This window comes from Parasteatoda tepidariorum, chromosome 7 (assembly GCF_982258835.1).
Source record: "Parasteatoda tepidariorum strain Cologne lab strain chromosome 7, Ptep-v5.0, whole genome shotgun sequence".
Lineage (NCBI taxonomy): Eukaryota > Metazoa > Arthropoda > Arachnida > Araneae > Theridiidae > Parasteatoda > Parasteatoda tepidariorum.
The window spans coordinates 18,952,713-18,978,878 of NC_141761.1; the positions used below are offsets into that span (position 1 = coordinate 18,952,713).

The 26,166-nt window shown below is 27.7% G+C and overlaps 1 protein-coding gene and 1 long non-coding RNA gene across 4 annotated transcripts in view; one reads left to right on the forward strand and one right to left on the reverse strand.

Annotated features, from left to right (window-relative positions):
• The window catches only part of LOC147806931 (uncharacterized), a 57,521-nt gene extending 51,942 nt beyond the window's left edge, over positions 1-5,579 (reverse strand). Inside the window, exon 1 of the long non-coding RNA XR_015435394.1 lies at positions 5,343-5,579. This is a non-coding gene — a long non-coding RNA (uncharacterized LOC147806931). The remainder of the gene's footprint in view (positions 1-5,342) is intronic.
• Positions 1-26,166, forward strand: part of LOC107454901 (patched domain-containing protein 3) — a 127,013-nt gene that overhangs the window by 49,004 nt on the left and 51,843 nt on the right. The window contains exon 1 of one of the 3 annotated variants that reach the window (XM_071182904.2): positions 12,481-12,679. The exons of 1 other annotated variant lie outside the window; for it this stretch is intronic. Coding sequence is in view for 1 of the 2 variants with exons in the window: in XM_071182903.2 (XP_071039004.2) it covers positions 22,578-22,593 (16 nt within the window). In the remaining variant the exon portion in view is untranslated. Of the gene's footprint in view, positions 1-12,480; positions 12,680-22,043; positions 22,594-26,166 lie in introns of those variants that run through there. One more of the 3 variants, XM_071182903.2, reaches the window with a different exon arrangement.

Below are 26,166 nucleotides of genomic sequence, written 5' to 3' on the forward strand. Positions count from 1 at the left end.
ATTATTTTAAATAAGTATTTAATTTTATTTCAAGCATAATTATTATAATTTTTATGAAAAAAGGGGGTAGACTAATAAAATATACGCACTCTAAGGGGGGAGGGTGGAGTAAGACCTTATGTACGGTAATGTACGAAGGGGGGGGGGGTTACAATTTCTCCATTTTTGTGTACGTACTTTTTGAACGGCCCCTATCTCGATCCTGATTGATTGTGGAAACGTGATATTTGTTTACGTTATTAGTTGTTCTTTTCATTCTATTTCTAGTAAGCCGAGCCCATCAAGTATCAATTTTCTTCAAGCACACACTCTATTTTTTTCTCTATCTCATAAAGATTCAAATTCCTTCACTGTATATTTTTTACTTAACACAAAGATAGATTCAAAGCCATGTAGAACATAATGTAGTACATGTAATGTAGAACATAAACAAACTATTTATGCATCGAAATTGCCAAGTAAACAACAACAAAAAAATTCTCACGGTTACGATAAAATACACAAACAAATAGTAAATCTAAGTTAAGTAAAAGCTGTAGAAGATAAATAATTATATTTTAACAAATTCGATGTGAGATAAGGTTTTTTATTTAATTAACTTCACGCAAATTAACACTCTTAACTTATGTGAAGAGACTTAGCTTGAATTTAACAAGCAATCTTGTTTATAAGCGATCATCTGACATTGGCGTTATAGGTCACGTGACTGTGTATCAGTAATCGTCTTCTTCTTAAGTTGCAAGTACCCAAACTATAGATTCTAATTGCTCAAAAAATAAAGGAGAACTTTTTATCGATTGAAATTTTAGAAAATTGATGACCCCAAAACCTTAAAAGATAAAATTAATTACGAAATATTTTGTATTTTCTGGAAACGTTACTCAATATTCGTATTTTAATTGGCTCATTTTAAACACCGATTTCATGTTAAGAACATCAGTTTTTTTTTCTTTTCACATATCGTCATACCACTTAATTATATTTCTAAGAAAACCATGAAATAACATGTTCGGTCACAAACTAAATAGGATTTGCATTTGTAGAATTGCTGATACTCGAGTCCTTCGATGTGTTTGTGTAACCAAAGCTTTCAAGGATTTAAAGCACTTTTCCTCCTTAATCGAGGAATCTACTTTTTTCCTCAAATATTTTCCCTTCATTTATATAGGCAACTCTTTTGTATTTCTCGCCTCCATTCAAATGCGGCTTTAAATTTGGCACTTATTTATCGTTTCTTGCAGTTTGTTTTACATACTTTAGCACGCAAAGAGGAAAGAACATATCTGGGTATTTATTTGAAATGCTTTTAATAAGTTCAAAGGACACGTAATGATACAAAAGACTTTTTTTCGCAATGCACAAAAGTCGACATAATTGATTTAACCTGAATTTTATACGATTGTTTTTTAAAAAACAGTTTTTATAGTATTTCAATTTAAGTGGAAACTTATCTTAAATGAGTAGGCTTTGAGTTTCACCACTTTTACTTTAATGACAAAAAATAATAATAATAATAATAATATCTTTAAGTCCAATTTCCTTTTCTGACTCTATCTAATTTAAAAAATACAATTCCTGCTAATTTAAATCCATCATTTAAAGTTAAGGCTTAATACGTTTCTTTTTCTTACTCTATCTAATTTAAATCCATACAATTTCTGCTAATTTAAATCCATCATTTAAGGTTAAGGCTTAATACGTTTCTTTTTCTGATTCTACCTAATTTAAATCCATTCAATTCCTGCTAATTTAAATCCATCATTTAAAGTTAAGGCTTAATACGTTTCTTTTTCTTACTCTATCTAATTTAAATCCATACAATTTCTGCTAATTTATATCCATCATTTAAGGTTAAGGCTTAATACGTTTCTTTTTCTGATTCTACCTAATTTAAATCCATTCAATTTCTGCTAATTTAATTCTATCATTTAAGGTTAAGGCTTAACTCATTTCTTTTTCTTACTCTAATTTAAAGAAATTTCAGCACTACCAATATTCTTTAAGGTTAGAAGCCGTTCTTTAAATATATTTATGGTTAGGTAGCCTTTTTTTAAATTTCTTTCCTTACATTTATGTTATATCATATCTAAAGTAAAACAAATTAATTGATTGCTTGATTGCTACTTGCTACTTTGATTTGATTGCTACTTGCCAGACGTGAATGAGAAGAAACAAAAGTGATTCCAATCACTTTTTTTCGAATCACTTTTTTTTCTAATTACTACTATTTCCAATTTGTATATTTTCGAAGCAAATGGAATTTTTACTAACGTAATATCTTATCGCTTCAGTGTCTTGGGGTTACTTATTTAAAACTGTTTTATTATTTGTAGTAGATATAAAAAAAGAATGCATAATTTTTCACTAAAAAGATAAATTGATTTCGAAAAAGGTAAATTGATTTCTAAATTCTATTACGACAGAATTAAATCTATAAGTTTCTGCCCAATAATTATTCTTATATTTTATGCACTAAAGAAGTGGTCGGTTCCAATGCCACATCGCCAAGCCTGCTTCGTGAAACCGAGCAAATTTAAGGTAGTGTGTGATTCTTGTCTTTCAGTGGCGCCATCTATGGCCAAAAATTCGACTTCTGCCACATCATACGTCGCACCCGTTTATAGGGTGGACCCAATCCACAGATCGTAATTTTGACCAGAATCAGAGAACGATCGATCTCCACATCCAGTACCCCAGAGGTATTGAAAATAAGCATACTTTATAGTAATACTGTAGGGATCTTTCGATGCAACTAGCCTATTTGACAGTAATGCTAAGCAAACAGCAAATTTTACCGAGCCTAAAGTCTCAAATTTGGTCCTTGTGTTCTATACGAATTAAAGAGGAAAATTAAAGAAAGGTGTTATTTCGATATTTTGACGATATACCCAGCACCCTACCGAACGGGCTATCCCGGCCTTTACTAAGGAGGTTGAATTTAAGATCAAAAAGATCAAACATATCATAAAAAATTCACTAAGCATAAAATGTAATAAGCATAAAATGTAATAATTAATTAAGCATAAAGTGTAATTATTCATTTAGCATAAAAGAAAAGCAGAAAATTTAAAATTGTCAAAATTGAATCAATTAAGAGATTAGTCATGATCTACCTTATATTTGCGATGCAATTACAGTGTATGGCACACAAATTACAGACTGAACTTTTACCTGATCTCAATCTCCAAGTAAAGGGATATCTTCAGTAGGACCGTAGATTTGTCATCATTGAATGCCTGACATAATGTAGGTGCCAATGTCCTCCAGGGTTTGTCGTTATGGAGCACCGTATATTTCAAGTCGTATGTAAATATATGGAGGTTATAGTATTAACACAAGTGGTTCTATTTCAGTGGGACTTTTCTTTTTTACATATTCGAAGTTCCTGTATTTTATGGTACAGAAATGTATCTAAACATTTCTTGGCTGGTAATAAACTTTGTTTTATGTGAGAATTTTTAGATTTTTTTTCTATATTACTTATGGTTTACTCTTACTCGCAATTATTTTTAGCTGCTATTGTGCGTCATAATTTGGCAAAAATTTATTTCGCTGATATTTATCCAACTTTCCTGAATTAAATTTTTCTAATCTCTTCAATGTCCTTTAAATTTATGAAATATAACACCATCGAGATTATTACGGATAATTCAAAAATTCTTTTCTTAGTTAAATTTTTCAGTTTTGCTATTTTAACACTTTCTTCTCTATTTTCCAAATTGACTTTGTTTATAACTCAATCTAAAGGAATCTTAAGGGTGAAAACTTAGTAATTGATACTTAAAACACTAAAAATATATTTATTAATTAAAAATTAATAATGACCTGCCACATCTGTTTAAAAAAATATTGACTAATTCTAAACAATTCCATGAGAGTAAATGAATCAATATATTTTTAAATATAATTTTAGTTGAACAGCATTATTTAATGACTCTATTTCATTGAAATATAAAATAAATACCAAAATATTCTGTGTTATTTTAATGAAAAATTTTTTTTTGCTTCATTTAAAAATTATGAGAGGTACTTTATTAGCATGAGAGGTAATAATTTTTCTTATACTAATGGAATTTCGTTATTTTCTCTCTCCCACGATTCTGAATGAGGCGATAAAATAATTTAATTGGCTATTTTATTTAATCTTTATACGACCTCATTTACATAAATGAACTCTTTTTCTGAAGCTTACATTTCATTTTATTTTCATTAAAATTACTTCCGCAGACGTTTCTCTCAAAATTATATAAGTTTTTTTTTCATTATTTTAATAGATTTAAACTGCAATAAAGCACGATTTTAAACATTTATACTCGATCAAAAATGCTAAGATGGATTAATTTAATCTTTTATAAGAGGTGTTCGTAAACCTCTTAAAATCAGGAAATTGTAACAATATTTTGCTCTTCATTTAACTCAAAGATAAACTAAAAAGATCTAAAGGAGAAGTCGTTGAGATAAGCTGATTTAATATATAAAATTAAGCGAATAAATGCAAAGTTCGTTTTTTTTAGAAGGCGGGATATTACGGATTGAAAAGGATCCAGTTTTTGTTTTTATGAAATTACGAAAGAGAAAATATTATTTTTATTTTATTATTATTTAAAAACAAATAAAGAAAGTGGTCAAAAGTATACTTTCTTTTAAGAATTTTTACTTTGAGCGGAATGAAAAACAAAGCATCAACATTTTGGAGGAAGAATTGGCTGTAATCTAAAAATCCCAGCTTTCTCTTACATTTGACTATTTATTAGGGCACAGATATTCTATATATTGACTTCATTTTAATTAATTTTATTTTAATCTTTATCAATATTTACGCTCTAGCTTATTGAGTACGCTGACACATAAAATAATAGGGAATAAGACTTATCTTAGATTCTTACAGAACTACCTGTATAAATTGTAAAATTTCTTCTTTTTTGAAAACAGAAACCTAGAGCAAATGATTAATATAATCCGAGGTTTTAAAAAAAGAAGGCTATATTTACAAAAGGTCCGAGCAGGATATTTTTTTAAATCAAGAAAATTAAAAATTAAGATTTTTAATTCTGAAAAACAGAATAAATTTAAATTTTTCCACGATTCTATAAACACCTAGAGTTTGTTGACCCGATATAAAAGTATAGGTAAATTTATTTTCTTCTTCTCAAGGCAAAATATACTTATATTTGAGTGCTAGTTTCATTATTTTCCTAATATACTTTTTAATCGATATAAAATTTATATATTTTATAATTATTTTTACGAATTACCAGTGCTTCACTACAGAAAGCCGAAACAATTCTAATTTCGTAAGAATCTGATTCTAAACATATAACAATTCCAATTTATTTACTTACTCCAACTTGTAGGTGTTCTTTAGCAAAATAAAGTTTCAATAAATATAAAACCTTTAGTACTTTTTATCTAGCTATTGCAAGGAAAGAAAAACAATTATATTACTGCAACCTTAAAGGAGTGAAATTAAATCTTGTAATCCCAAAATTAAATATAGCATTGACGACATTATTTCCAGAACACATTAGTTGTAATATGCGTCGGCATAAATTGATCTTGTCAAACTCGCTTTAATTTTAGATAGTTTTCTTTAAAGATACAAAAGAAAAACAGTTTTTACCACGAGATTTAAATATTTCATAATAATTTATTAACGTGTCTCACGCACGTGAAATTAGAAAACATATAATTAAACTGGTTTTAAGCATTTTTCATTAAACTACCAAATACTTTCACAGTGATTTCATTATCAATCAGCAATAGTCGAATCAAACAGGTCAGTCTCGTATTTAAATTACGACGCCTGAAGTACGTCATTTTTGGTCCTGACGTCATAAACTCCGGTCCTCAGAAGAGGATTTCCGAGTAGAGGATATTTGATATAAAAATACTTAGCGCCATGATGGGTTCAGTTAACCCACATGTTTCATAGCCAATGTCAATAGGAATTGCGATAACCGGTTTTTCAGGAGCAATATTTGGAAACAATTTTTTTAACAAAAAATTGTAGACAAGCATAAATTATTTATAATTAATGAAAAAAATAAATCGGATGCTTTCTTCTAGACAGTTATTAATGTTTTTTTTATTTTTTTATCCTACCTTAAGACAGAAAAATAAACTGTTTGTTTACAATTTTTATTCTTAGATTATCTATTTCTAGAAATGAGTGCAAGTGTAAATTTAATTGGGATTTTTTAGTCTTAGAATATAAATGATATAACTATGGAGTGTGAACAAAAAAGTGTTATTCAAGATGAGGTTGAGTAACACTATGTGATGAAATAGGAAAATAATATTTCCAATTTCGATAACGAACTGAAAAAATGTTTCTAAACTTAAAAACAATCATGGAAATTTATTTCTTTAACATAAGGAAAATAAATAAATAATAAATAAGTATAAGTGCATGAAATTAAACTTTTTGAGAACTGGAGAATTTTTTAGTGTAACGTTTATCTTTAAATTTCATGCAACATAGTGGAGGAATTCTAGCGTTATAGCTCAATTCAATGAAACAATAAAAAGGAGCTTGGAAACATGTATTAAATGTGCATGCTTCAGTTAAATACGAAATTTTATTTGCAGACCTTTATACTATATTATATTATAAAATGAAGAAAAAACAAGGGAAAATTACAGACATATGAAGAAAAAAAAAGGGGGGGGGGTGAAAGAAAAATAATAATAAAAAAATAACAAACAACAGGGAAAAAAAGGGTAACATTTTAAGAAGTCCGGAAAATAAAAGATATAATCTTTTCATCAGCCCACACGATTATATCCGCAAAAATGAAACTTATTGTTTTTCTTAATTTTCTTCGCGTTTTTTTGTATTTATTTATTTCGCTGTATGTATAAAGATATATATACACAAAGCATCTTTCATTTGTTTAAGAAAATTGTAGAATTTTAATTTTCTAGGTAAGTTTTTAATGCATTAAGACAAAATAGTAAATTAAAAATCAATCGCATTTGTTTTTGAACTTCATTGAAAATAATGTTTCTTGCTATTGCATTAAATAGGATATATCTATAAATTTTCATTTCTTGAAAAACGAGCAATAGTATTGGAGGAAAATTACGAAGAAAAACATGTTTATTGCTTTCGTCTAAACATAAATCATTTTTACTGAGACATTGTTTACAAACAACTACTTATCCTTATCTTCACTGCGAAATTTAACTATGTTTAGGAAATTTTATTCAGAATGATTGATGCTTGTAAGATCCATCCAATTTGTTTTTTGGATGTCTTTAAATTGTTTTTACTGGTACAAATAACTTATTTTAACTATCATTTTAACTAATTGAATTGTATTTCATTAAAATAAATGGAAATAAATATTTATTAATTTATAAGACAGAGTAACAATTCATGATTATCTTTGATGAGAATTATGTCATGTTACTATTAGGGAAATACGATTTTATGATGTTATTTTGTTGATAACTACTCCACGGAGAAAATAATTCTAGTAAAATTACCGTGTGTAAGGTAAATGACATTTCTAGTAAAAGAAAGCAACATACGTAATTCTGGTTAATAAAACCAAATCATACGTAAGGCATTTGAACCTTTCAGTTGGTACTTTTTTCATTCATATGGTTACGCTTTAACAAAAATTCTGGTTTTCAAAATTATTACTCAGTATCTATGTAAAAAAAAGTAAAGGAAAAAAAAGCAAAAAAGTAAATTTAACCGAAGAAATGGTTTTTATGCCACATTCGAAGATATCATGATAAAATTACCAAATTTTAGCACTTGTTATAAAACCATATTTTATTGATTATTTTATCAAAAATAGAGTAGATTACCATGAAAAATCTACTTAAAATATAAATTGGAAGAACTGTAATATGTTTTTTTTACAAACATACAATCATAAACAGCAGCATTTTCTTCGATTCTTTATATTTGTCAAATGGTTGCCAACTCTGGTTGCAATCTCATTCAAACTCCTGAGGACAGTAACATTTCAGTTCTGCATCAGACCTTTTACTCAAGAGAAAAAAAATATAAAGCATTCACAGAGCAATCTGATGTTATTATTTAAAGATCAAGATCTTAACGTGAACTGCACCAATAAAAGCCCGAGAATTTTCACGGACGTTTCCATAAAGAAAGGGTGACTCACTCCCATTGTCACGAGTTTGAATTCATTTAATAAAAATAAAATCCTCGTTCGGTATTTTAGTTCAGACGAAACTATGACATAATGAATTTTTTCTCTCTCAAAATTCACTGAAGCGAGACTTGGGGTAATTAGTAGTACAGATATGCTGTGAATCGTTGATGAGAAAGCTACATGTGAATAAAATTGCCAACTTTTACTCATTGAGTGGAAAGATTTTTAAGATAACGAGAATAATTGTTGCGAGGCTATCTTGAAAACAGAGCAATCCACTGACTTTTAGTCATTCTTTCTCATTAATAACGAGAACATTTAATTGCAAGTGACATTTTAAGTGATTTTTATCGCTTGTTGTTTAGAATCGAGAAATTAAAAATCAATGAAAATATTTAACTAATTTGGCTCCCAAATTATTATTTATTAAAACAGTGATATATTTACCCGCCTTCCGATTTTAAAATTTTTAGATATTTACTTAAAGGTTTAATTTTTTTTTACATGCATTCATGAAAAATTGAAAGCTCAAATTATATTGAACTGCATGAACATGTTTTATGAACGACTTGATTTAAATTTTTTTTAAATTTAAAATTGATAAACTACAGTTCATTAGTTTTCTGCAAAGTAGTATGAGAGAGTCTTTATAAGCTGGGAAAAAATCAATAACTCAGGTGCATTCGTAATATCTAATGCGAATCAATAACACTCGCGTGTCAGCATTTATTAAACTTATTCTTAAATTGAATACATCTGAAAGGCTGGACACGATAAATTAAAAAGCATATCATGATGATTTCATTAAATACTGTTATAATAAACGTACGCAAAAATGTAAAACTTTTTACAAGAATTATAAAAGAGGCCAATATTTTTACTTTTTAAACTGTAGAAAGCAATTTAGTTACATTTTCAAGTGTCAGATCCAAATTCTATCCAAAGAAGAGTCTCATTTATCACTTATTTAGTTTCAACTTATTTCTTTTTGATACACAGGCTCAACAATGTCTTTATTTTATGTTAAATAGTACAACGTGTCGTAATTAAGTTTTGAAGTCTCTTTTTTAGACAAGAGACGTCAAATTTTAATATGACCTAAGAACCCAAGAAAATTTAAAAAATAACATGTAAAAAATTTAATAAGTCATTGATCTATGATTTTTTAAAAAGTGTCAAGAACCACTACATTGAAAAAGAAAAGTATGGTAAAAAGCATTAGAATATGGTAATATTTACCATATTCCTGACTCTATCGGTACACCAAAAAGATCGGTAATTTATAACGAAGTGCTTTGTTATTGATATTTTATAAAATTAGCAATGAAATATGGTTTCATAATATGACATAAAATTTGGCAATCTTATCATGATACCTTAGAGCATGGCTTTAAAACCATCTATATGGTTAATTTTTTGTTTTGAATCTTTTAATACATGTGTGGAAACTATAATTTTGAAAAGAAGAAATGATGATTTGAAAAGATGTTAAGCCATATGAACAGGAAAATTACTAATTGAATGGTTTAAATACCACATATTTACCACGATTTTAAGAGTTTCGAATAATCTTTAATACATTCTTATGCATTTCATAATTTTTTTTGTACTAAGGCTGCATGAATAAATAAATAAATATTTCTTCAAAAATATATGCTAAAATGTTTAAGAGACATCCGATTTACATTCACATTCGAGTATTTTAAGGTCAGAACACTCCTGAAAATAGTTAACAGTTGTAAATTTATAAACTTTCTAGAAATGGAAGTCCTCTGAATCTTTAACGTTGAGAGCTAAAAATGTTAAATTATTAAATATGAATCAATGAGTGATATTTCTTTGTTTTGAATCGATGTTACATAAATTCTATGGTTGTTAAATTGCCTACATGTTAGAATTAAAATACGTAACTTGTTTTATGGAAGTGTTTTATGAATTACATTGTTCACTCTTTTAAATTGCCCATTTCATTTTGACATTAACTTAGATTCAGATATAATTTGTCGAATGAAACACTAAAGATTTTTTATTGGTATTAAAACCGGTTTAATTATAGATTGTCGTGACTGTGTGGAAAACTCATTAGAGTAAATGTATGTATACACTAATGATACGCTGATCTTGATCATAAAAATACCACAATAATAATAGCACTAAAAATCTTGTAGTTTAAATTCTATACAAGTAATTATATCACTGTAAAATATATTTTTACAAGCAATTTGATTCAAAATCTATGCAGACATACAATTCTACTCAAATTATAATTATTACTAATCATATGCTGCGAAAAACAGCACATAATTTCTTTTAGCATTTTCTTTTCTTCTTCTTTTATTTAAGTGATTACTAAATTGTAGAGGTTTTAGATTAGTATCGCACATCATTTTTTAACCAAAACTAAGACCGATTGCACCATCTATTTTATTTTAGAGTTAGAATTTCTTTTATTCAAATTTTCTTTGATCAATTCAATTACTAATCTGATCTTTCAATTATTTTTTTCCATTTACAACTATTCAGCAATTGTCCAAATTTTTATAATAATTTTAAGGTGAGATAAATTTTCAATTAAAAAAAAGCTCGAATTTTTTGGAAATGTGTGCGTATGAGTGTGAAAGATTAGTTAATTTTATTCAATTGTTAACATTATCAGAGAAGAAATATTTAGTGATTTTTAGCGTTCTCACAAGTGAAATGAATAAGTGTGAAATGTGTTTCTGTAGTGAATTTTCTGTTCCGCCAAAGATGAAAAATAAATTCTACATTTTGGCATAATCTCTATCAATATATTTTACTTATTTTACTTCACTTCCTGGTACTACAGTTCGTGTTTTAACTCCCTGGTATTACAATCCGCGTTGGGCAATGACCTACCAAACAATTTTTCTTCAAAGCTGTCTGTCTAATGTTCTTTCTTTAGGATTTTTTATTTTTAAGGTTTTGAGGTACCTTTCAATTTCATCAATCCATCTATTCTTTTGTCTTCTTCGCATCCGTTGACCATGGCATTGGCTATAATCATAATTACAACTGCATTTAAGTTTTTATAGAAATAATATGCTCAACAGCCAAGTGATATTAATACAATATTTATAAATCAACAAAAAAAAATACTGACAGTTTGTTCAAGATGAATGGTAAATATAATTAAATATATAAGGGCCTCATTAACTGCCACTTTGCTTAGAGGACCGCCAAGCTTAGATTCGGCTCTGGGCTAATGTATATCAAAGTTATGATACCTTATAATGTTGGCTTAATTGATAAAGTTTTACTCTTTATGTATAACATAATACATTTTTTTTATTAACATCAGCATACATTAACATATTATATTACTGCAAGCAAAACTTGAAATGACAAGAAAATTTAATGAGATTTTATTCGTCATTATTTACAATATCGCTTAGGTATGAATGGTCTTTGTTTGATAGCGTAGGGAAAAGTTTGGGTCCGAATTTCTTTAAATAAAGATAGCCATGCGTATGACTAGCTTAATATACTCTACATTAGAATTTCCATTTTAAATTTACAGTAAAATAACTGACATCAGTCTGTCCATCCACTTAATCGTTAAGTTTACGGTTCAGTTGCTTTTATTGGTCATTGATGTTGTTGTTGTTGGCGTATGCCTGTTAAGGCATAGGGGTGCGATTGTTCTTGTTTTCCAGTGGCGCCATCTATGGCCAGGAATTAACTTCTGCCACACCCGTTTATAGGATGTGACCCACTCATACATCCATTCATTCATCCACACATCATAATTTTGACCTGAATCAGAGAACGATCAATCTCCAATTCAGCACCCCCAGAGGTATTGATTTGTTATGGGAACATGGAGGACTATGCGACTCGACAGATTTAACGTGCATCAGTCACCATTTTACTACACGGGGAGTCTTCGGCCTGCGGGGTTCGAACCCACAAACTCTCGGACATGGACCCGGCGCCCTACCGACTAGGCTATCCCAGCCTATTGTCATTGATAATAATGTCATTTAGGTGGGTAAGGTTTTGTTTGATATCGTAGGGAGGAGATTAGTTCCAAAATTTTCATAACTATAACTAGAACTAACAGTCATGTTTTTTTTTTCTGTTCTAGGCTAATGTATACCGATATCATAATAACATACAATTTTAATTTATTGATTACAAGTTATCCTCTATAAATGACATATTTCATACAAATTTTCTTTGCATATCGTTGACCTAGTTTTTGAATTAAAATTCCATCAGTATCAAACGAATAAAAGAAAAAGAGAGATATATATATTTGATTAAGAGAAGAAAGAGAAAGAGGGAAATACGATATCTTTAAATGAAATGAGTAGTTTCTTCTTTCTTGCTTGCCTTGGTGTCACAGAGACTGGACGAGGAAACCACGTGACGTTACGTGTCTCGACCTTGACTGGTAGCTGACCATCAAACTCATTCCGATGTATGAAACTTATTGATGCGAATTATAAGAGAATAAAAACGACGCTATTTCCGGAAAAAATAATGTTTTTTCCTTATTTTCCATGACCATATCTTTCCTCCATTTTCAGGTAAATATGCCTACTTCTTCTTTTTTTCCCGCTTTTGATAAACACGTCACTTTTACTCTAAAGGGTGGACGGAGGAGGAAATGAACTCAACTTTTGCTTTCATGTGATTCGTTAATTTGAGAAATGACTGCTATTATGATAACTGCAATTTTTGAAATATTTCTTTGTTGCAAACATTTTGCAACAGGCAATTATTTCTTAAATTGAAATCAAATAGTAATGAAAGTAAACATTCCCAATATTAGATATTGTTTATGATTTAGGGACTAACTAGACTAACTATAACTAACTAGATAGATATGTTAGCACAATCTTACATAAAGATATTGTTTTATATACATATGCATATATATACATATACATATGTATACATATACATATATATACATATACATATATATACATATACGTATTTTTATATACACATATATATACATATGCATATATATACATATATATATATGCATATATATACATATACATATATACACATAAAGATATGTTAGCACAATCTTACATAAAGAGATTGTTTTATATACATATACATATATATATACATATACATATATATATATACATATACATATATATATATACATATACATATATATACATGTACATATGTATACATACAGATATGTTAGCACAATCTTACATAAAGATATTGTTTTATATACATAGACATATATATACATATACATATACATATATATATATATACATAAAGATATTGTTTTATATACATATATATATACATATGCATGTATATACAGATACATATATATACATAAAGATATATCAGCTCAATCTTACAAAGTTATTAGAGAATCGATAAGCAATATGTTTATTCATAGATTGAAAGCAGTGTTTCTATAACTAACTATGCTTACTATAACTAACTAGATAGATATGTTAACACAATCTGACATAAAGATATTGTTTTATATACATACATATATATATATATATATATATATATATATATATATATATATATATATATATATATATATATATATATATATATATATATATATATATATATATATATATATACATATGCATGTATTTACATATACATATATATACATAAAGATATGTTAGCACAATCTTACATAAAGATATTGTTTTATATGCATATATATACATATGCATGTATATACAGATACATATATATACATAAAGATATATCAGCACAATCTTACAAAGTTATTAGAGAATCGATAAACAATGTGTTTATTCATGTATTGAAAGCAGTGTTTCTTAATACATTATTTACAATAAAGCAAAACAATAAACGTTTATGAATTCAAAATGATGATAATTTTTAATCTTACTTCATTGTTTTATTTTAATTCTGATAAACCTATAATGTTGTAATTAATCGAAAATGTTGTAATAATAATAAAGCTATAATGTTCTAATTAATAAATTCTTCCTATTTCATTCATTTTTGTGAATTATTAAAACTATACGTTGTTTAAAAGTATTTTTAAATGTGAGGTATTAATCATAATACTTTCGAAAATAATTATCAAGTTCATAAATAGAATAAATTGAGATAGTTTTATATGTAAAAAGATTCATTGGTTTTGGCTCTTTTTTAAAGGAAACTAAATAGTATCAGGAATATTTCATCATCATGTGAAGCAGTGTTTTTTAATTATGAATTTCTGGCAATATTATAGTAATTAGACGAATTAAAAACTAAAAATTGTTACCTATTAAAATGTTTAAGTATATAAAAAAAAGAAATCACTTCTGATTCATGAGAAAATTCATATCAGAAATTGTTTTAAATGCCAATAATTAGTTAAAACGTCGGCGTTATCCTAAAGAGTAACTTAAGAACAGATTTGGCTAAAAGAGATGTAATATAAGAAAAATACTTTTGCTGACTTTTATTTTTAAAAATGTAATTACAGTGTTTAAATTAATCTTAATTAAAAAATATTAATTTCAACGTTAATTAATCACTCACAAGAAAGAAATGTATTATTATTTCTGTTATCTCTACTCTTGTAAAAGATAGTGACGTGATTATTAAGATTTTTCATCTAAAAACAATATTACCGATTAATATTATCGTCGATTTACAAATGAAAACTCTCTTTTAGGGATGTAAAATGACGCATCAACCAACTGTAAAAAATATTTATCAATTTTAAAATAACTTACTTTAATGCACTTTCAAATAAGTTAATATAAAATGAAAAGCAGATGTTTGAGATAAACAATAATCATTTTAATACAAAATATATATATATTATGCTTAAAAATAATTATATAGTACTGCTTGCTAGTTTATTCTAAAAGTGTATTGTGTATTCTATTTAATAGAACTTATTTGTGATTTATTATTACGTCAAAAAATTTTATTTTTTAATTTGACTGTTTTTTTTTCTCTTTGTATCGATACCTTTACAAATATAGAATATTTCATACTTTGGATATTCGTGTTTTTGAAAACTTTAATTTTAATTGTAATTCTATTGTAAGGGTTCTTTTTATAATACAGAACTAACATTGATACACGTTATTCAATAGTTGTTTACGTTTACTCGTATTTAAGAACTCGCCCTCGAAATTCAAGAGTATATACACTAAAGTGTTTTGTTTGTTTTTTTCAGAAAAAAAAATGCTGCTGTGCTCATTTGACCTTCGCTATTGTATATCAAATGTACTCAATAAATATATTTATGGATATTAAAATTTATTAGCCGGACCAGTAACGGTTTATGTTATTTTTGCAATAAATGTGCTTTTTTAAACATTTTGCAGTAATTGGTGAGTCCAATGACCAATTAAACGAATAAATTAAAAAAAATTAAGTTATAACAATTTTCGTCAAAGAAAAATAAATAAATTTATAATAAACAACCACTTCTAGACATTAATTCAATACTTCCAAGAATTTGCATTTAAAGCAAGGTTGAAACAGAAAGTTTATTGATGCAATTCTTTGCATTGGGTTAAGAAATTCTAGTCAAAATAACTTGTAACATTACTTATTTGAAAAATATATTTATGGTAAGCTTATTTTTATGTCGAAAAGATGAAAGTTTTGAATATAAATAATTAAAATTAAAACATATATTTTCTAATTGTATATTGGATATATTGGTAATCATACATATTATTTGGAAAAAACATATACACCGAAGAGTCATTACATTATGACCACTTTCCATCTATAACAATGGGCTCGCCCAGGTTTTCATGGTTTCTCGCCCAGGAACAATGTTTTCATGGGGCACATTAGGACCCATAATAGAACAATAGAACAATTCCTGACGTCTGTAAGCTACTTGAACATAGTTGCAGACCAGGTTCACCCATTCATGGCAACAGGTTTTCCTGCGGGGGATGGTGTTTACCAATAGGATAATGCACCATGTCATAAGGATCGAATCGTCGAGGAACATTCCAGTGACTTTCAAGTCATGTCTTGGCCCCCAAATTCACCTGACCTTAATCCAATAGAGAATTTGTGGTCCTACTTGGAAAACCAAATTCGTGCTGCCACGCTACCCCGTCGCAATGTGCGGGAATTGCAGGACCAGTTGGTGAGCGCTTGGTACCAGATACCTCAGACTACCTATCAGCACCTTGTGAAATCAATGCAACAGCGGGTGCAAGCAGTTTTGAGGGCTAAAGGTGGTCCTACATGCTATTAGGTCATAATTCAATGGTTCTTCGGCGTATAAGATTAGATATATGAGACGCACGAAAATATTTTGCTGTATTGTACTCCTTGTTTGCTCACAACGCTATTTTTTAATTTCTTTGCAATCGTAAATTTTGCATTAAATAAATAATATTTGCAAGACATTTTCAACTACAAAATTTGAAGAACAAATGTGCATTTAAAAATAAAACATTTGTCTTCTGTTCAGCATTAGTTTCACAATTATTATCAGTTATTCAATCTAAGTATATTTAAGTACTATATTATTCAATATTATTCAAAAGTAGTTTAAACTTTCTCTTCCTCGTTAATGACCTTTGAAAAGAATATATTTAAGTGACAAACGGGTATGGAAGGATAAGAATCAAGCTAACAGTCTCTAAAATTATTAATTGCCTCTACTTTGTCCGGTCTGTTAAGCTCCCTTGTAAGACCTGCCTGAAATTGTTTGTCCTTCCACTTATCTCACTTAACGCTTTCTTGCGATTGTGTACTAATCAAATAGTCTGAAGGTTAACGCAACATTTTCCTTTCATTATTTTATAGATATTATGCGAAGTGCCCCATTCATCTTTGAAATTTTTAAGATAGAATATATAGATTATAGTGTCTGGAGAAAAAAAAAGATTGAGTTAAATAATGCGAGGCAATAGACTATTAACAAACACTTTGAAGATTTGGTTAGGCAAAACTTAGGCTAGTTAGCATGTGACAGTTACCTTGAAGATTTGATGAGAAAAAATAAATTATGGTTATATGTACACATGTTAATGACATGTGTAACATTCACAATGCTGAAGAGACGTTTTCAAGGCCATTATTTGTCAATTGTATTTCCTTTTAAAGTAAACAAACTATAATTTTAAGAAAAATACCCGAGCACAAATATTTACGCTCTAGCTTGAGTATGTTTTGTAAAAATGTGTTGCACGGTAATGCTGTGACTGTGAGGCATTGAGATATTTTAGTTAGGGATATTACAAAATGCACTGATACATTAAGCTATAGCGAAATTAAAGCTATTTTTTCATTCTTTTAAATATAAATGCACAGAAAATTGATTCTTTTCAGTTTCTTTGCAAGAAAACCAATATGATTGAAACTGTTATGTATAATGCGCAAAAAAAATAAGTGGACCAACATAAATAACTTTTGATAACTCTGATCTTCATGTTCTAAGACTCAATCTTAATGGTTCAAGGGGGTGACTTCAAATTTGCTAATAAATTAGAGCGAACGATATTTTAAGTTACGAAATCAGACCCGAAATCATACTTGCTCGGAATAAACATACATTTTTTTAACGGATATGTATCCGTTGGAATAAACATACATTTTTTTAACGGATATGTATCCGTTAAAATATTGAGAGTAGTAGCCGCAATCTGGTGCCTATAGTTTGATCAGAAGAGCGGAGTTTGAATTCCTTAATGTTAATTTAGCTTTTTACTTATTTCATCATAATTCAAGACCTCTTTGAGCGAGTTAAATTTTTTCGCACAATTATAAAATTTGTTTATCTCAAGATAATTCTATGCAGAATTTAACTTTTATTAAATATTTATTATTTTATTTAATAATAGTCGAAACAATTTGAATTGTAAGGTGTACAAATGTATACACCATTTTAAAGAATGCAGTTTTAAATGGCAAAATTCAAAATTTGGGCGAAATTGGTCGAATAGTTCCTGAGAAATCAAATTTTAAATATGCGACTTCTTTCAAACTTCTGCACGAATTATTTCGCATAAATTGTGCAGAATTTTTAATAGCGTCTGCACAAATTAACTAGCATTTTTGTGATCACCCTTTTGAACCATTAAGATTGAGTCCTCTAGATCGTAAAGATTCGATCATTAGCTCTAAAAGTATTCAGCTTGATCCGTTTATTTATTTATTATTATTTTCTTTTGCACGCTGTACTTTATAACAAACATAATACGAGTCACTTTTTTTTTCTTTGTGGCTACTCACATTCTTAGCGAAAATCAACCTTCAATTTTAAAATTGCTCTTAAAATAATTAAAAAAAATTGTTATGAGAATTATTTAATACAATTTCAATACTGAGGGGGGGATATCGAAACCCCTTTAAATATTTTGAGAAGAGAAAACTTGTTTTAGATTAAACATAATGAAATTTTAAAATTAAATCAAACTTTACTTAGTTATAGATGCTGAAAGGTAAAACATTTTTTCTTCATTTTTAGGACAAGAGTGAATAAAATGGTTACCCTAAATTTAGGACATTTGGTACTTTTCGTTAGCCTAGCGTATGGGAAAAGTCGCCAAAACATGTAGCTGCAACTTTTTTTTAATATTATTTATTTTTTAAACACAGTACATTTAAGTAAAATTTAAAAAAAGTGTTAAATTTCTTTGCACCCGTTAACCGAAAAGTGACGGTAATTTTTTGCAACCACCTTTTCAATTTCTCAAAATTATCATTGCCGTACTGTACCTGTAATCTGCGCAAAATTTCAATTGGTTCGACCTTTTTTTTTTGTAAAAAAGTTAATTGTGCATTGGGAACATTACACTTATTCATGATTCAAGCTGTTAAAAAAGAACTTACAAAGAACTAAACACTGTCAAACAATTATTTAGATTCTAGATAAAGTTCTATTGTTGCTATGACAACGAAAATAAAAATCGTTCTGTTGCTATTAAAGAAGTCTCATTTAAATTTGCTCCACGTCTGTAAATTACAATGTTAATATTTAAATTTTCATTTGCAAAAAATGTACAAATAATAATGCATAAATTAAAATTTTCTTTCCAAGTGAAGTAAATTTTTTTATTGTTAATATTTACTAATAACTTGTTATATAACTGTAAATAATATAAAAAATATTAAAAATTAATTAAACAAATTTCTTTACATATTAGTTATTCTTTCACAATGGAGTCATTTTGACTGTTTTTGGACAATATAGATATATACTAAGTTTCAGTCTTTCTAGTGTTAATCACATCAACTGAAAGGATTACAAGCATTTCAAATAATACATTTTGGGCAAATAAAATAAATTTTTATTTCTATTTTTTTTTCCTTCTCTTTCTTTCTTCTCTTTAGTGAATTTCAAATTTAAGTTTATCTGTAAATTCTATAGCTTTCAAATTATCTGAAACCATTTTTTATTACACGACTTAATAAGTAAAATTCTCCATTCATTTCTAGCTGCCAAACATCACATAAATATAGAGCATTGCCAAATGCGGATGAATTACTAATAATATCATGTTTAATAAAGTCAATTTATTTCACTACAGGATTGTTTGTAAGACTCATTTTAATTTGCAGAACATGACTACTTTTCTAAGATAACCAATATAAGATCTAACATAATATCTAAATTTCTATGAGAAATTATTATTAATCGTAACTCTTACAAGGGAAACTTCGGAAGTGTGACTCGCCAATTTTGAAATAAACTAGTGGGATGTATGCCTTATGAGGAATAATTTTAGGGGGCAACAGTCGTTTTGGCCCATAGAAGGTCCTGTGAGAGATAAAAAGTAATTCAATATATAGAAAAATCGGTATTTCATTACTTCAATGCAGACTATTAGTTATTGCAATTGTTTCATAATCCAATTAATTTGTAATTAATTGGATAATTAATTAGTTTGCTAATTAATAAATTAATCAGGAAGTTAATTAATTGTTAATTAATTATTAATTAATTGTTAATTAATTATTAATTAATTAATTGATTTGCAATTACATACTCCAATTAATTTGGAAAGTTTTTGGGAAAAAAAATTTAAAAAATTTGATGCCAATTTTTTTTTTAAAATTAACTCAACAGGTTTTTCTGAAAACCTACAGATATATAAAATTTTCGAAATCAATTTTGACAATAAATATGCATTATATAGTACATGAAAGTACCACAAAATTAATCGGAGTATGAGACAATTACAATAACTAATAGTCTGCATTGAAGTAATAAAATACCGATTTTTCTATATTTTATTATTTTTTATCTCTCGCAGTACCTTCTATGGGCCGAAACGAATGTTGTCCCCTAAAATTATTCCTCATAAGGCATACATCCCACTAGTTTATTTCGAAATTGGCGAGTCACACTTCCCTAGTTTCCCTTGTTAGTTTATGAATAGTATCACAATTTTAAGTGAAAATTATCACTTTATTCCCAAATAAATACTATCAAATAATGATTTACATGTAAGTTAATGAAAATCAATTTCGTAGTTATCAAGCAAGAAAGATAGTGTCATAATCTTATTTCACATTGTATTATTGCTTTATATTCCGTATAAAATTCAGAAAAAGGTTTAATAAAGACTTTTTTTACCGTTATTATAGGGTAAAAAAGTTGTTAATTTTCTTCCGTAAGTATGAAGATCATATATTTATTAAGCATTACTATAAGAAATCAATTACCTTGTCAATTTATAAGTTTATTTGAAAATAAGCCAGAGATTTAGGTCCCATTTAAAAATGCTAGATATTATCACCTATAAATGACTGGTGTCGCATGTTAATGCAACAAATAAGACCTTTCGAAAATGGGAAACCTTTATTATAATAATAAATGATTAGGGATATTCTTTTGTTTTATTTTAACGTTGATTTTATCGCAGAAATTTATTTATTAAAGGAAATAATTGACTGAACATTATCAAAATTATTTTTGAACTATTGTTTCTTTCGATGAAACTATTGAAACTGTTTTTATTTCACTAGTGATTGTAACTTCTATTGCAGATAAATATTACAGATTACTATTTGTTGATGAATTTCTATTTACACGTAGAATATTTTAAAGAACATGTTACATATGTCATATGTGACATAGACATTTGCTGCACTCGTTTTAATTATTTTTAATCCTGCATTTAAATTTATAATCAATATTTTAGATTTTCTATGCTTGCATTCTTTGCCTTGAATGCATACTTGAACTTGGAAAGACAATTTCGCAAAAAATTTCAGAATATTATTGTTATTTAATATTATTGCATTAAATATTATTGTTATTTAAAATCATTTACTTCATTTTAAGTAAGAAATGCATTTTTTTAAACAATTTATTTCCTTTTTAATGCAATTGAAAACATTTTCAAATCTAATTGATTTTATTTTATTTTAAATGAGCTATTTTCGCTAATTTATTATAGAATTTTTATCATTTATGACTTTTTTTAAACTATTGTTTACATTGCAAACTAATTCCTTTATATTTTTTTCTTAAAAAAGGAAAGGGACAAATATATCTACATTACTAAATGTATTTTAGATATAAAAATCATATTCAAATAAAAAATTTTATAAAATTTAAATTAATTATAAATTTGTAATTTACATTATTACACATTTTCTCAAGACTTGGTGTCTGGGCTTAACCCAGACACGAATTTTGCTTCAAAATTTCAAATAAATATTATGAAAATCCAAAGTATCACTAATATATTAAGTTTTATAACAATTTAAATGTCGAAGCAATGATGAAATATTACTTTTAAAATCTCTTAAACTCAAATTAAAACCAAAAAAAAAAAATTTTTTTTTTAGCGCAGTGTAAGGGAGTTCATTGATTTTTTGCCAGGTAATAACGATTCTCATCAGCAAAAACTAATTTTACTTTTTACCAATTCTTTAAAGTAATTTTTCAAACACTCACATATAATAAAATGAAGTCATTTAACTGCACAAGAAGGCAAGCATAACCTTGATAATAGAAGAAGTGTTTTCATTTTATTTTATGCATTTAATAGTTATTATTTTTATATTAATTTCTTCGCACCAATACGCGTGACGTAACAAAAGTGGAAAACCGGTTCCCTTCGTTGATGTTGAGAGAGAAAACCCACATGGCGAGATGGGGGGAGGAAAAGTTGTTAACCATGGCGGTAATCTGAAGAAAGAGTTACATGCTGATAAAACAGAAGACTACTCTCTCCGTCCGGCTGGTTCACAGTCATCACCTGTCTTGAACCACAATTTACAAAAGGTATCAGGCCGGAATAGGCTCCGCGATTTGAACGGGCAGTTCCTGCCGATAGCCCATACCCTGTTTCTGAACAGTTGTGGATTGCACGAGGAATTTATACTTTGAAAAAAAAGTTGATGATTACACACAGAACTCACAATCAGTTTTTTAGAAGATTTGAATCCAATTTTCTGGGAGACTTTTTCCGCTAAATATACTTTTTTTACTTCGAATTTTTGGCAACATCCAAGATGACGAAGGGACCAGGTAAGCTCTGTTTACTTCCTATGTCTTGAGTAGTTTCGTTCTCTTTTAACTAGTTGTGTGTCGATTAACAGTTTTCTTTCTCTTGTCTTTATTTCCCTCCCCCTTGATCTACTTTAAGTGCGATATTTACACTTCCGATCAGGCATGTCCCCGTTTTGATTCCAGAGTAAGAGGACTCTCTCTCTTACGTTGTTTAGTGTCCTGCTGTCCGTCATAGCGTTCTATCGATTTCTGTCTTTGTTTATGTTTGTTTCGTTGCGCCGCACTCTGGTGAGATTATCGCGTGCATTCAATTTTTGAATGATTTTTCTTCTACATTTCTGACGTCAGGCAAAAATACAATCTTCTCGCCTGATGGATTCTGCATCACATTCAGACATGGATTATGATTAGTGTTCTTTACTGTGTGATACATTTTTACCTCGGCTAGTGTTGTGAGGTTTGCACGTCTAAATGGAATACATGTATCGATACATGCTTCTTTGGATGCATAAAAACTTTAAAGCAGCCTCAAAAATGTGTCCTCTCGTATCGTGGAACCCAGGTAAAAATTTTAATCATATTAACAAAAACATATCCCCGAAGTGTTTTAGAGATAACGTTGATGAATCAACTTAATAAAATTGTATAAATGATGTTAATTTAATTTAAGGAAACTAATGATAAAGTTGTTAACGATAAATCATATAAAAGTTTTAAAAATTTCATCAAATTTATAAATTTTTAAAGAACATAAAACTTCAAAGCAGCCTCAAAAATGTGTCCTCTCGTATCGTGGAATCCAGGTAAAAATTTTAATCATATTAACAAAAGCATATCCCCGAAGTGTTTTAGAGATAGCGTTGATGAATCAACTTAATAAAATTGCATAAATGGTGTTAATTTAATTTAAGGAAACTAATGATAAAGTTGTTAACGATAAATCATATAAAAGTTTTAAAAATTTCATCAAATTTATAAATTTTTAAAGAACATAAAACTTTAAAGCAGCCTCAAAAATGTGTCCTCTCGTATCGTGGAACCCAGGTAAAAATTTTAATCATATTAACAAAAACATATCCCCGAAGTGTTTTAGAGATAACGTTGATGAATCAACTTAATAAAATTGTATAAATGATGTTAATTTAATTTAAGGAAACTAATGATAAAGTTGTTAACGATAAATCATATAAAAGTTTTAAAAATTTCATCAAATTTATAAATTTTTAAAGAACATAAAACTTCAAAGCAGCCTCAAAAATGTGTCCTCTCGTATCGTGGAATCCAGGTAAAAATTTTAATCATATTAACAAAAGCATATCCCCGAAGTGTTTTAGAGATAACGTTGATGAATCAACTTAATAAAATTGTATAAATGATGTTAATTTAATTTAAGGAAACTAATGATAAAGTTGTTAACGATAAATCATATAAAAGTTTTAAAAATTTCATCAAATTTATAAATTTTTAAAGAACATAAAACTTCAAAGCAGCCTCAAAAATGTGTCCTCTCGTATCGTGGAATCCAGGTAAAAATTTTAATCATATTAACAAAAGCATATCCCCGAAGTGTTTTAGAGATAACGTTGATGAATCAACTTAATAAAATTGTATAAATGATGTTAATTTAATTTAAGGAAACTAATGATAAAGTTGTTAACGATAAATCATATAAAAGTTTTAAAAATTTCATCAAATTTATAAATTTTTAAAGAACATAAAACTTCAAAGCAGCCTCAAAAATGTGTCCTCTCGTATCGTGGAATCCAGGTAAAAATTTTAATCATATTAACAAAAGCATATCCCCGAAGTGTTTTAGAGATAACGTTGATGAATCAACTTAATAAAATTGTATAAATGATGTTAATTTAATTTAAGGAAACTAATGATAAAGTTGTTAACGATAAATCATATAAAAGTTTTAAAAATTTCATCACATTTATAAATTTTTAAAGAACATAAAACTTCAAAGCAGCCTCAAAAATGTGTCCTCTCGTATCGTGGAATCCAGGTAAACATTTTAATCATATTAACAAAAGCATATCCCCGAAGTGTTTTAGAGATAGCGTTGATGAATCAACTTAATAAAATTGCATAAATGGTGTTAATTTAATTTAAGGAAACCAATGATTAAGTTACTGACGATATATCATATAAAAATTTCATAAAATTTATAAATTTTTAAAGAACTTTAAAATTATATCACTTGTTTTGAAAATCTAGATAAAAAAATTTTTTCTTACATTAAATACTTGATTAAAACTTGATTGATATTCAAATTCTGCTGACTATAAATGAGATGAAAAAATGGTGAATTTCTTAGAAATGAGAAAATGTTTTAAGGAACCGTAAAAATTTATATCCATTGTAGAATCTGGACCAAAAATTACATCGTTTTCCATTTTAAAAATCGCGTTTGAAACAAGAATGATGTGCATTTCATTTTTTAGATGATTATGTTCAATTTATTAGTTATTTTTATAGTTTTTGAAACCAGCCCAGTTAAAAGTTCAAACGTTATGTTTGTAATCGTTATAGTTTTTAAAAAAACAAAAAATCGTTAAATCGTTAAAGTTTTTAAAAAATGTGTTCACTTGTGTCATTGAGAAGAGTCAAAAGTTTATGTTGAATACGCAAATAAAGCATTAAAATATATTTAATTTTCCTACCAATATTCAAAACAAAAATAATAATCACTTAGAGATATTTTGTGATGTTTATTTAAACTGTAATATTTCTATTTAATATTTAAGTTTTTTTTTAATATTTTATTATATGTTAGTACAATATATATACTGTATATAATTTTAAATTATAACATTGAAGCTAGTAAATATAATGTTTGAAAAGAGAAAAACATCAAAATCACAATACTTTTAAGGTTCATAATTTATTTTTATTGATATAAATTATAATTATTTATTAAAACTTTATATTGTCTATAAAAAATTAAATCATGAGTCTTTTTTAAGTCAAACATTATGCCTAAGATCAATTGTCTTTCAACCCCGATTGACATTAATGTTATAAACAAACTACGCACTTTGCTTCAATTGTGTAGAAATTTGACCACGACAATGGCATTTTTGACTTTCTGTAAGTGCTCTCTCGTGTGACCATTGTCCATTGGCAATAGTTATTCATGAGTAAGATGAACTTAATGGATTAAGGCCTGCACGTGTCTACAAGGAACTAACACTATATGTTGACATCGACCATCGCATAAACACTTCCCCATTAAACTTCCGCGTACACCTTCTGAACTTGAGAAAAAAAATTTGAGGAAGTATTGAATAGATAATAAAAGCATTCTTTAAGAAAAGTGAAATAGCTTTGTTCTGTTAAAAAATGAATTTTACAATGTATCCTAATACGTAGTATGAGGCAATATAATACAGTGGAGGACCGATTATCCGGAACGGTCGGGACCATCGCTATTCCGGATAACTGATTTTTCCGGTTTTCTGAATCGCTACAAAAAGCCGTTTTTTTTTTATTGTTAAACCCAACTAAAAAAAAAATATTTGGAAATGATCTTAAAAATAAGAAAAAACGATGAAGTAATACACTAATGATTATTTCCAAAATGATGAT